General features: G+C 38.0%; 1 protein-coding gene across 1 annotated transcript in view; it reads right to left on the bottom strand.

Moving 5' to 3' along the window:
• The window catches only part of CPNE8 (copine 8), a 171,055-nt gene that overhangs the window by 95,217 nt on the left and 63,170 nt on the right, over positions 1-12,668 (bottom strand). Inside the window, exon 6 of the mRNA XM_006202855.4 lies at positions 5,058-5,134. Within this exon, the coding sequence (XP_006202917.1) occupies positions 5,058-5,134 (77 nt within the window). The remainder of the gene's footprint in view (positions 1-5,057; positions 5,135-12,668) is intronic.

The raw sequence follows: 12,668 nt of genomic DNA, 5'->3' as shown, positions 1-12,668 counted from the left end.
CTTCCTTCCATGCTGACTCTTTATCTTTACATCACTCACATCTTAGCAGAGCTTTCAGGATAAAGCCACATTTGAGTCAAATCTTTAAGCCAACCTTTTAAGGTTCTGCTTTAAGCCCGATTCTTCTATTTGGATCTTCTGCATTTTTCCCAAGCTTCCTTTATGCTTTATTCCTCTCCTCACACTTCTCTTGTTCAACTTTACCACCCACTGGGCTTTACCCGTGAACCTTATGTCAGAGTTGGGATTCCTGTATCCATCAGACAACTACAAACCTGTCTTCCAATTATCACCCGTTTCAGAGTTCCTGTCCCTGTCCTCTTCATACCTGTCAGGACACTCACTAGTCCCTCTTGGATCCCTCCCTTTATCCTCTACTCATTACTTAGTGCCTAGACCACAAGTTGCTACAGTCAGCCTACAAAGAACATAACCTTTTCCCACAGCCAAAGCAGCTGCTGGTTCAGTTACCCCAGAGCTCCCACTCCTCCCCAGAGTAAGGATCTTTCTAATCACAACCAGTCCCTACCTCCTTGCCCCATCTTTTTATTTGGAACCTGTCCAGTCTAGAAGAGAGTAAGAGGAACAAACAGGTGTATTACAGGATGAACATAATAAATGGTTTCCTCCCAGAGGAGAGATGGCAATCTTTCTTAAAGTGGTGCTGACTCTAGCATTTTGGAAGGCTTAGCTGAATCCATCACTGAGATCTCTAAAGACAGACGACGACTCTCTGAGAGCATCATGAAGAAAACTGGATACAATCTCACAGCATGAGAAAACACACTGCTGAGTGAGTATAATGCTAAAGAATAATGGGACGACCTAAAGAGAGGAGCTGATGAGTCATAGGAAGACACAGTAAATGTTGCAGGCAAATTAAGTAGCAAAAGACTTATTTTAGAAGGGTTCAGGGAAAAGACCAAAGTGTAGGACGGAATTAAAATATGGGAAATGTGTTTGCTCAAAACTTGAATCCAACAGAAAAGACTGTTGGAAATTGTGAAACCCTCGAGCTGCTATTAAAAAGTAAATTAAAAATTCCTGAACATCAGTTTCAAAAAATTTCACACAAGTTTCTACAAAATATTATAAAATATGTGTATTCTCATAAAAATGAGAAAATCTATTTTTTTTTAAAGTGACAGCAGTAACTGCAAGTACAAAAAATCAAAGATGAGTTTCAATTCAAATTCTGATTATTTAACAGGGAATGAGGCTATGTACAAGAAACCGTTTTTCCTTTGTAATAAACATAACTTAGTTTTCAAAGGCCTAATTAAACAGAAATAAGAAATGATATTTGCTTTAAATCTCCAAATTTTATAGTTAACATCATTTTTAAAAGACCATCTCTGAGGACATTAACACAACTGCAATTAAGAGGCTAGCAGACATTCTACTGAGTACCTTAACTGAAATTCATTTAAACTAGGGCCATTTAAAGAGAAAAAAACAAGGGACTATTTTGAATCACTTAGAATATAAATGGGACACTAACAGGAAAATAAGTATCCAATACAAATTTAATGAATAAGCACTAGATCATTTGGATAATACTATTTAAGATACACAACATTTGGGACACAGAAAGACTTTCACAGTTACTATGAGTCAATTCTGTTAATTGTGGTTGGATTATCTGTCTCTGTCCTGTGCTACAATTTGAAAGCCTATACCTATTTAGATAGAAAAAACTGCCTAACTGTTTAAGAAGATTGCCAAAGGTAATGGCTGCAGGACAGTGTACGGATTCTATTTCTATCTCCATCCATGAAGAACAGACATTGAGAAATGATCATGTTTAGTGATCATCCTACACTATTATCTTTGCCCTAAACAACTAAATCCTGGCCAGGATAGAGTCACAAGGGAGGAGAGGGGTGGGAGAAAGCAAAAGGGACTGAAAAATAGACGTAAGAGCTGCATGCTAAATACATATTATTTGCCCAGTATGTACTTATCATTTCTGCCAGGCTTTCATATATTCCACTATTTTTCTATTTTATGTGATAAGCAAGAAACCTTTAGAATGTGTGTTTGTCATGAAGCTTCCCGTCAGAGAAGAAAACACTTCCCTGACCTTGCATCATCTCCAGTACCCAACCTGTCTCCACCCTTTCTTCCCAAGCCATTCCCTCCTCCACTGAAATACCGTATCTTCCAACCTTCCCATCTCTCCCTACCATCTGCCTATTAGATTGGTTGAAAAAAATCAGGTACATGGAAAAAGATGCCACTGAGCACGGGCTAGCAGGAATAAGTGTGGAATCTGAATGCATCCATGGAGGGGACCAGCTGCTATGAAGGGCCACTTCGATGTTATGAGCAGATACAGCATCCACATAAGCAACATTTCACTGTCTTTGTCAATCTAACCTTGCTTTTTCAAGCAAAAAGTATGAATGGTTTAGATTGCTTTTCACTTGAAGTTGAGATACAGAGGTAAAATGCCATGTGAACAGAAGCTGCATCTCTCAAAGCATGGACCGGCGGACCCAGTTCAATGCCCATGTTTCCCTTTCTCTAGAGATGTGCCTCTCTCATGGCTAAAGATCTTAATAAAAGCCAGTCTTTTTCTCAAGCAAGAGGGTGAGTGACTATAAAATGTTTGTTGTTACTGCTTTCCAATCCAGTGTCCACCTGGGTTGGAGTAACTGCCCAGGTGAGAGCACATGATTATATTACCTGACCCTTTGATAATAAATCCAAAATACTCTTCTACGAGCAAGCTAGATGCATTCAATTTTACTGTCCTATTTTTGATTAATCTCCTGAGAACTCTCTCATCTCTTTCCTCTGCTCTCTTTACCTCAAATAATCTAATTTAATTTACTCATGTAATAGACCAACATTTTGCAATTCTTAGTTTGTTCTTTGCTTCTTTCTTCTGGAGCCAATCTCTGCTATACCCAAGCCCTACATTTCATTACCCATTTAGTACTAACCCGTGCCGAGCTAAACTTACTTAGAAAAATCAAAAAATCTCCACTGCTCAAATAATAAGCCCATCTTCAAACCCTTTTCTTAATGTTTATTTGCCTGGTAAGATTGCCCAGTGAAGTCAAAGGCTGAAAAAAGATTAGTTACATATGCATTAAAAAACTGAATGAATTATATCATTTTCAAGAAGATAGATGTAATATCAACACTTTCAATAAACTGGCCTGAATTACAAAATATCCTATAGATGAAGCCAAGCATGTAGTTGCAATAGCTCCATGTTATCTGAAAAAGTTCCCAAGGCTTTGCCTCGTTTGTGCCACCCTAGCCACAGCAGGAGCTTAGAAAAATAAAAATCTAAAGAGCATTCCATCCTTTCTGATTATGTAAAATGATTATGACTCAACTGCTAGCAGAGACACCCCACATTAGCATATTCTGCCAATCATGACTCCAGGAATCTTCACCTTGTAGCATGAATTTGTTTCTGTTCGTCTTGTCTAGTAAGATTTGTTGAATTAGCTGAATAAGGACCACATCTTACACTACATTCCTTTTACCACGTATTCCAGGCAATATAATACCAAGTCTTTAACATGTTTCAAGACTAATGTAATGCTGATTTTCCACTGGGAAAGTCTATGTAATTTAGGAGTTTCCTGAAATAACAGTTACAATTTCCTTTTGTGGAGAAAATAACATCAGATAAAAATTTTTTAATAAAATTATCAATTTAAAAATATGAGTGTTATGAAAGTTCCATAAAAATCTCTATCCTGCGGCTCTGAAATAAAAAAGGCTATATTTTAAAAGTCTTTTTGTTTCTTCTCCAAGAATATTAAAGGCATCTTTAAAAGTGGTATTGCATAGCTAATATTGATTCTTTTTTCAGCATAAAAAAAGGGAGGGCTTGAGTAATCTTCTAAGAATGATTATGGGCCACTAGACTAAGACAATGCAGTAAGAATTATGTATACTTACTAAAACATTTGTATTTGCTCTATAGATAACTTATCACTGATTTATCAAAGTGAACATAAATATATTTCAACCATAAACTTCCAAACCCTACAATAACATAAAAAAAAAAAAATCACACATGAAAAGCATGTTACAAAGGTAGTTGGTATGCAAAAGTTTTCAAACTGACATTCAGTCAGAATTTTGTAAGAAAACCAATTTAAATGAAAAAAGTTAGAATTCATAGACCTATTAGCTTAAGAATACACTAAGCATAAAGTTTCATTTTGTACAGGGAATGGGAGAATGATGCTTTAGCCATTTCAAGTGTTTGACGTTAAAGGTGAATAGATTTGCAGAGTTTTGACTTATTTATTTTGTGAATTTGAGATTCTTAAAAGCTTGGTGAAGACAGAGACTTTACAACATTCCAAACCCTTAGACAGTGGGGTTTGCTCATATTCTTCCAGATCTTTTAATTTTTAAAAACAGTTAAAAAAAACAGTTTTTGAATCCAAAAAATCAAAATTAGAGAGTGGGAAAGAAGAGGGGCGAGGAGAGGAAAGAATTAGGGAAAATGTCTTGAGTTTGTTTTCTGCCTTATATGGAACTAGAGAAGGCAGGATCATCCCACGCAATTGATCTGAAAATTAAACACGATCCCCATAATTGAAGGTGAATACGGAAAATGTAATTCTTAGTGAGCACCTTCTCTTAACAGTAACATACTTCTTGCCTTCTACCAGACCAATTTTGTAGTAAAATGTATTAAAATCTCAATCACCAAAAATACATTTATTAAACGTATGGTATAAAAGGTGGTACTATATATATATATAGTCCCTGGCCGAGAGGAGTAAAATCTCTACTGTAAAAAGTACTATATCTAAGAAATAATAGTACAACCAAAAGGAAAACAATGTACTCCCTTGTGTAGATCTGCTTACTTCATTTTGTGAACATTCTGCAGCATGGCATATGATGGCTGAAATACAAATTATCCTTTACAAACATGTCAAAATTATTCTGGGGAAGAAAAAACTCAAGGTTTTACAACATACTTTTGGTCTACAACTACATATTCATCGATTCAAAACTGCCAAGATAGAAAATGAAGAGTTAATATTTCATTGTCTAAATTTAAAAATACTTACACTATTGGCTTTTCCAGGCGACTTCCCTGTGAACCAACAATCTCCCCCAGTGTACAAAGCACTTGTCCCAGGAAGTCCTAAAACAGATAAAAGGATTAAAGCTCATACATTCCCAAACTGTCTTAACACTATGTGTTTTGGACACCATATTTGAATTGTTTCCATTGCTGAAATACTGAATTCTCTAACTTCCAATAAAAAATAAGCTCAAAATGCACTAATTTCAGCATGTGATTGACCCCTAAGTTTGCACAGCCTTTTATCCTTCTAATGACTAAGCTGGCTTGTTATTGTGAGTATTTATAGACATTGCATTTATTTTCTTTAGCTTTTTTAAAATGGAAATGAAAATGGAAAAAAAAAAAAAGTTCCAGGATTTGAATCCGCAATTGGCTTGACCTGAGATGTCTCTGAACTAACACTTCTGGTTGAGAAGGCAAATCATGAAAGCACAGAGCCGTGGTGGCTAATGCGACCCATTCTACTCCCAGACAGGCGGTGCAATATCATGGCTACATTTCGGCCCCAGAGTCACACTGCCAGACGTCTGGAACAGTAACACCACCGACCACTTCTGACTGAGGTCATTATTAAGCTCTCCAGTTTCCTCATCTCTAACATGTAGTAGTAGCCCCCTCATAAAGTTATTTTCAGGGTTCAATGAATTATTACATAAGCTAATATTAGCATATATTAAGTGACCAAAAATGGGTTAAGTATAACACATTATAAAGTTATTAACACACCAGTAGGTGATTCTCATTTTCAAGACTTGGGATAATCTTGCAAAATGAGAAGTCTGCTACGACTACCAAACTTCACACATAGAGAAACCAATCATCTGGGAGGTTCTTTCTTTCATGTTTTAAGCAGTCAGGACTAACCCAGATATTTGGATTCAAGGTTGAAATACTGACTATGAATTTAAAGATCATAAACACAGTGCAACTCCACATATCAATAAAATAAGGGTTCTGACGCCATCTGGATACGCGCGGGTCAAGAAAACATAGAGGTGGTTCGGGGAGAGGCACACTCTCCAGTAACAGCCTGTGTGGAATCATATTCCAAGCTGTCCTAAAGGAGAAAGTGGGCGATCTCCCTAAATTGTACAGTGAACTGGCCCAGGAGAAGCACTAAAAAGGGTAGGCAGAGGAATGACAGCAAACAAAATGTTATTTTAAGTGTTACTAAATAACATTTGTAAATGCCTAACAAACCAGAAAAGTAAAAACTAAGTTATTCAGGGGAGGCTGCTCTAAGCCTCATGAAGGACAAAGACTGCTGTAGACGAGGACTGTGAAAGGAGTATTTTTCCCAAAGGAAGTAAGCGTTGAGAGCCAGGTAGGGATCAGATGATGGAAAGAAGGCATTTGGAACATTTCAGTGCTAGAGAACAGATCAGAGTTACAGGCAAGAATGCAATGAGAAAGGAGCAGAACTCAAACAAAAGGCAGAAACAGAGATGAAGAACCAAGACTGAAGGGACCTCTTGGCCAAGCTGGGAAAAAAAAAAAAAATTGCCTTAGGATAATCAGAAGCAACTGGCAGCCTTTCAGCAACTCAGATACCATTAGAACAGTGAATTCAGAAGATTACTCAGGTACCAATTCGCAGGTTGGACTGAGTGGAGAAAAATCTGGATGCCAGATCCATCAGAAGGCTATAATAGTTAATAAGAAGGTGAGCGTTAAGAGCCAAGCTAAAGTTGTAGCAAATGGTTGGGAAAAGTGACAGAAAAGTGACAGGATTTGGTGCAAGCTGTATTGCACATGTGGGGGCGGCAGGGGGAATTGAGAGATGGAGACACAGAAAATAAATCTAGATTTGGAACTTGATGGCTGGCAGAATGGCAATATCCTCATAAAACTGCAAATCATCTAAAATTTTGCTTTCAACTAGGTAAAAAGCCCTTAAGGTAAAGCCTTGACATCTTTAAATCAAATATCCTTAAAAATAACATGTCTTTCCCAATGTCCTAACAGACTTCACAGATATGTTTATGGATTTTTTTTTAAAAAAACAAAACATATGTTTTTCTAAGTTTCATAGCACACAGAGCTTAATAAATATTTGGAATATATCATTGCTCTTCTGAGTCAGTAAAACATACATGGGAATTCTAGAACTCTTTTCTAAGTATATGCTCAGACTGCATATTAAATGGATTTGGCCAATGGAGTAACAAGTCTCAGTAAAAGCTGTTCACTGTCATAATGACTCAAGGAAACAAAACAGATATACTGAGCATTCCACATTAGGGTAGAAACTTACGAACAAACAGAGAACATACACATATAATTACTGCTGAACAAAAAGGAAATTAAATCAATAAAATGTGCACCAAAAAGACATGGTGTGCCTCTACACACATTATCTCAACTGCTCCTTGTGTGGGAAAGCTTTACGGAATCCATTTTTTGGGCCAATAGTCCACATTTCCTATGCATTTTACACAATACTAGTAATGTAATTAGTGTCTTTTAGAGGATATTTTGAGATAATTATTCTCTAGTTAAAGATAGAAACGAAAGCTAGCTACAATAGAAACTGCTTTATTGTTTCTTATTATAGCTGTATTACAGTTGCATTGTTTCTTATTATAGTTGTATTGTTTCAGTACGACTGCTGTATTCCAGTTAGTGAGTCATTGTAACTAGGTCACAACAGACGTTCCGGTAATAAATCCAGGCACCTTTCTACAGCTCTTAACACACACATAGACCAAATCCAGTTTAGAGTGGCTGGCATTTGAGAAATGCTTCAATTTATTCAGTCATATTACCTATTGGGCTTTCCAAAAGCTGACCAGGAGCTCAATAAACATTTGTTAAATATGTTCATTAGTATTTTATAATCTAAATAATACACAGAACTTAGTTTTGGAATCTGCTTCAATCTTTATATATCATATTGTTAGTAAATAATATGCATTTACCACTATTTTATTTATTTTTAAATTTTTATTTATTATTTTATTTTGGTGGGGGGGTGGGTGGGAGGAGGTAATTAGGTTTGTTTATTTTTAGGGAGGTACTGGGGACTGAACCCAGGTCCTCGTGCATGCTAAGCATGCGCTCTACTGCTTGAGCTATACCCTCCCCCCACCACCACTCTTTAAAAGTGTCCAAATATTACTCTAAATCCACTATGCTGGTAATAAAAGTGGAAGGCTTTGCACTGAGCAGTGGAGCAGACAAGAAAAAATGGTGAGCATAGCAATACAAAGCATTTTTAATAACAATATGTTTCACATAGGCAATTAAAAAAAAAGAATTTATCAGCAATCCAGAAGGAGTTTTGGATTATTCGCATAACAATCTAAACCTAGTTTTATGACTAGCGTAACTCAGCTCAAAATCGAAGGGAGCGCTGCTGTGCTATCAGCTTCCAGCTGATTACTACACAAACAAATTTATATTTCTCTTCTCTTCAATGTTATATTCAGAGGAATGTCTTAATCTCTTAAGGGAGGACTAAGTATTATAATGTATGCAAAACACTTAGAACAAATGCTTGGAACACGATGTCTAATAAATCTGTGCCTCCTTTCTCCTCCCTACCTTCCTGGGGTTAAAAGAATATGACTATATCCTCAAAACTTTCCCCTTGCCACTAGATTCCAGTACCGGAGATGCTCTAATTATCTGAATGAAGTAATTTCTATCCTATTACACAGCCAACCAGTGCACATAGATTATCATTAGTATCATCATAAACAATTTTGTAAGCCTTCAATAGGGTGTCTTCCTTATCCTAAAAGGTCTACAAAGATAATTTTTAAATGGCTTTTCTGTTTTATAAAATGACCAATGAGCATCAAAACTATGATGTTTCTGATTAATAGATAACTTACATTAAAAGATAAGCAGGCTACATAGAAAAAGGAAGTTATTATTGAAAAGGCATCAGAGGGTCACATGGCGAGCTCTTCTCATACACAGGGCAGTCAAGGCAAGGCCTCTAAGTAGATGACAATCAAGAAGAAATCTCAGTAATATGAGAGAGAGACCCACGTGAGTATTTGGGACAAAAGCATTCCAGGTACGAGAAATAGCGAGAATGAAGTCCCTGAGGAAAGAAGATACTTGGGGTGTTTAAGAAAAAGCAGGAGGGCCAGTGGGGCTAGCGTAGAAAGAGCAAGGGAGAGAATGGAAGGAGAGGAGGGAGCCAAGGGCCCATGATGGATTGTGAATTCTATCTTAAGCGTGGAGGGAAGCCACACTTACGTGTGGAGAATTAATTTGAACTGGAAAGTGGTATGTCCTGATCAGCCTTTTAAAATGATAATTCTGCCTAAATCTTTTCCCACCAAATTTATAAACGCTGCTCCCTCAAGGCCCTATCCTATTCTTTCCTCCATTTATATTTGTTTATTGGGTTCCAACTTTACAGGCTGACTAGTCCCAAGTCTCCAGATATGGCCTAGTCAACATCTCCAGTTGAACACTTACTAGGGTCTGAAACAGCATAAACCTGCCTGGACCACTGCGTTCTCTATCCTCAGTCCCACCACCTCAATCTCCTCCCCCCTAATACACTCCACAGCAGTCAACTGTATCATCATTTACCCAGTTACTCACCAATAACTGAGGCCTCATCCTAGCTCCAGCCCGTATCTTCACACCTGTCATCCACTTCATCAGCTAATGTGGTTAGATCACCTAAATACATTCCAAATCTGACCACTTCCTACCACTTCAAGGGCCACATACCCACCAAATATTGTTTACCCAGCTAAATTACCACAGCCTTATAACTTGTCTCTGTTGGTTCACAACTGCAGGAATTCCCTGGGTGAAACCTGAAACTGGCCCCCTGTACAAAGAGGGCAAAGAGAGACTGAAGAAAGAGGCAGACGGACCACACTAGACTGGTAGGTGACAGTTTTAATAGACAAGGAAACCTACATACAAGGTTTGTCTTTGGTGGCCTTAAGATCAGTAGACCTCAGAGCCCACGCCAGAATCTTCAAAGTATATACAGAGAGGCCTTCGCAGGGTTGAGTCATGTAATCAGTCCAGATGGTCTCAACGTCACCTTACTCTCTCAAGCCTGTGTCCTTGAAGCAGCTCCACTCACAGGAACAGTGGGCAGAACACACATTTCAGTGACGGGAGGTGTGGGGGTATGAGGAGACCCTGATGGCCCAGATCCACCGAGCTCGTGGGGTCACCCAGTGGTCACGTCCTCCCAGTGACCTCCTCCAACAGTCTCCTGAACTCCAGACTTGCTTCCCAACCCCATTATCCATTTCAGCTGCCAGTTATTTAAAAGTGTAAGTCAGATTGCATCATCTTCCAGTGAAATCCACACACACACAGGGAAAAAAAATCCAATTTTTTTTTTAACCATGGCCTACAAGTCTCCACATCATCTGAATCCTGTCTACCTTTCCAAATGACTCCCTTCCTCTCTCCGCATCATTCACAACACTACATATGGTAGCTATCTTTCAGTCACACTAAGATTCTGAATTCTTTCCTGACTCGAGGTCTTTACATTACTGCTCCTTTTGCCTGGAATGCTCTTCCCTTAGATTTTTTAATAGCTCCCTCCTTTTCTTTGCTAAGTACACCCGGGGTAAGGACTGGAGCATACGTATCCTGTTGCCTGGTTGAGGGACACCCAAGCTTTCAGCTAACGACCTTCATCCGTCACCCTCTCTCAGTATCAAAATCTTATTAACATAAATGCTACAAAGAAGTAAGTTACCTTCGTCATTTATTGCTTTTGATTTTATTGAAGAAATCTATACACTCCATCTCCCCAGCTCCAAATTATAAGCTGTTTTAGGATACGGCTCTTGTTTGTCTTCTCATTGCTCTATTTCTCAGCACTAGAACAGTGCCTGGAATTTCCAGGTTCAATCCCCAGTACCATCATTAAAAACATAAAAAACAAAAAAACCTGATTACCTCCCTCTACCAACATAAACAAACCAACCCCCAAATCCAAGGTACAGTTCTATATTATATCTCCATTTTCCTTGATAGTATCAATCAAATTAAGAATTTGACCCAAGATCCTTAAGTACTAGAAACTAAATACAATAACCCTGAAAGGGGTTCTTTCAAAATCATCAGAAATGAGAATGAAAAAAAAAAAAAAAAGACTTGATTATTGTTAAGGAGTCTCTCTTGCTACCAAATCCCTTCTGTGAAAGGTAGGCGCCTGTATCCCACGGGCAGGCCCAGGCACTTGGCAGCACTTCCTAAAACGTTCCAGTGTGCATTTCACTTCGCAGAACTGGCAGGCTGACTGCCACACTTTTAAAGCATCGCCTCCTCAGGGAATAGACCTAATTTGTTTATCGGTTTCTCTCATCTTTCAAATGCCTCCTGAATTCCTTTTGGGTTGAATGAGTTATATACTCCTTTACCTAACAGCTGTACTAAGGATGCTTTCAAATAAGAAAGGGCTTTTGTTGTTTGTTGCTAATTTCTAACAGAAATTCAAGGCAATTCTCTCTAGTAACTCTTGTAACCATTCAAAAACACATTTCCTCCTTCTTTTGACACGCTCCCACCACTTATAAGCTCGGGCACTTACTAACTAATTTGTGCTGCTTATTTCAGAAATATAACACAAAGAGTAAGGTGAGAATACAATAAAATGGGTGATAAGATAAACTACAGAAACTACAGGAAGCTATGCAATTCTTCAGGAGAAAAGTGACGAGAACTAAGGAAGTAACAGTAAGAAAGGAAAGAAGAAGACAGAAGAGAAACAATTCTTTGTTCAAATGAACAGGATCTGGTGACTCACTAGATATAGTATGTGAGACAGAAAGAAGGTAGCAAAGACTGACCCTGAAACACAAAGGAAAGGAGATGTTAAGCAATTTCACTTGAGAGACTTAGTGCTCAGTTTCCATTCAGGCAAGGAAATGAAGTAAGATTCATAAAGAAGTAACAACTGAACAAGAAACATGAGTTCCAAAGGGGTGACTGTCTGTGACTGACGCAGGGCTGTCGGACCTTTCCAAGACCTCCTCCAGGTAGGGGCGATCACTGTTCTCCAAGGGCATCTCTCTGGCCTTGAGCGGAATATGCCAGGTGAAACACAATCTCTTGAGTCCCTGTTTTTGATGGAAGTGGATTTAGTGTGTTTAAAATTAAAAACAATTTGATTCTCAGTTCCTTTTTAAAAGGTCTCTAGACCCCCTGTGTTATGCTGTTAAATGAGCCAATATTATGTGTGTTGTTGAGTACTGATTTTTATACAGTTGTTGAAGAACTAAGCGTTAACCTTTTTTAAAGGAATCATTTCAGAAATTTGAAATGTGTTTTTGTCATAACAAGGACCAGGAAAATTGCATGAAAATTTTCTAAGTAAGTATGCTGTGTTGACGATAATTCTCAAGAAGATAATACAGGTGGAGGGACAGAATTGGGGTGGAAAAGATCGTACATTTTCACATTTTCAATGTATTTGAATTTTAGGCTTCTGCAGAATACCTACAGGCAATACCTAACAAGCAGTTGGAAATACGTATTTGCTGAGGTGTACAGAGAGAGAGACTCACAGGAATCATCAGAGTAAGACATGAAAATGATTCTCCCAAAGAAAGCTTATACAATGAGATGAGATGAAATTGGAAATAAAGCC

This window comes from Vicugna pacos, chromosome 12, assembly GCF_048564905.1.
Source record: "Vicugna pacos chromosome 12, VicPac4, whole genome shotgun sequence".
NCBI lineage: Eukaryota > Metazoa > Chordata > Mammalia > Artiodactyla > Camelidae > Vicugna > Vicugna pacos.
Note: the sequence above shows the minus strand (reverse complement) of the source record. Positions and strands in the feature narration are given on the sequence as shown.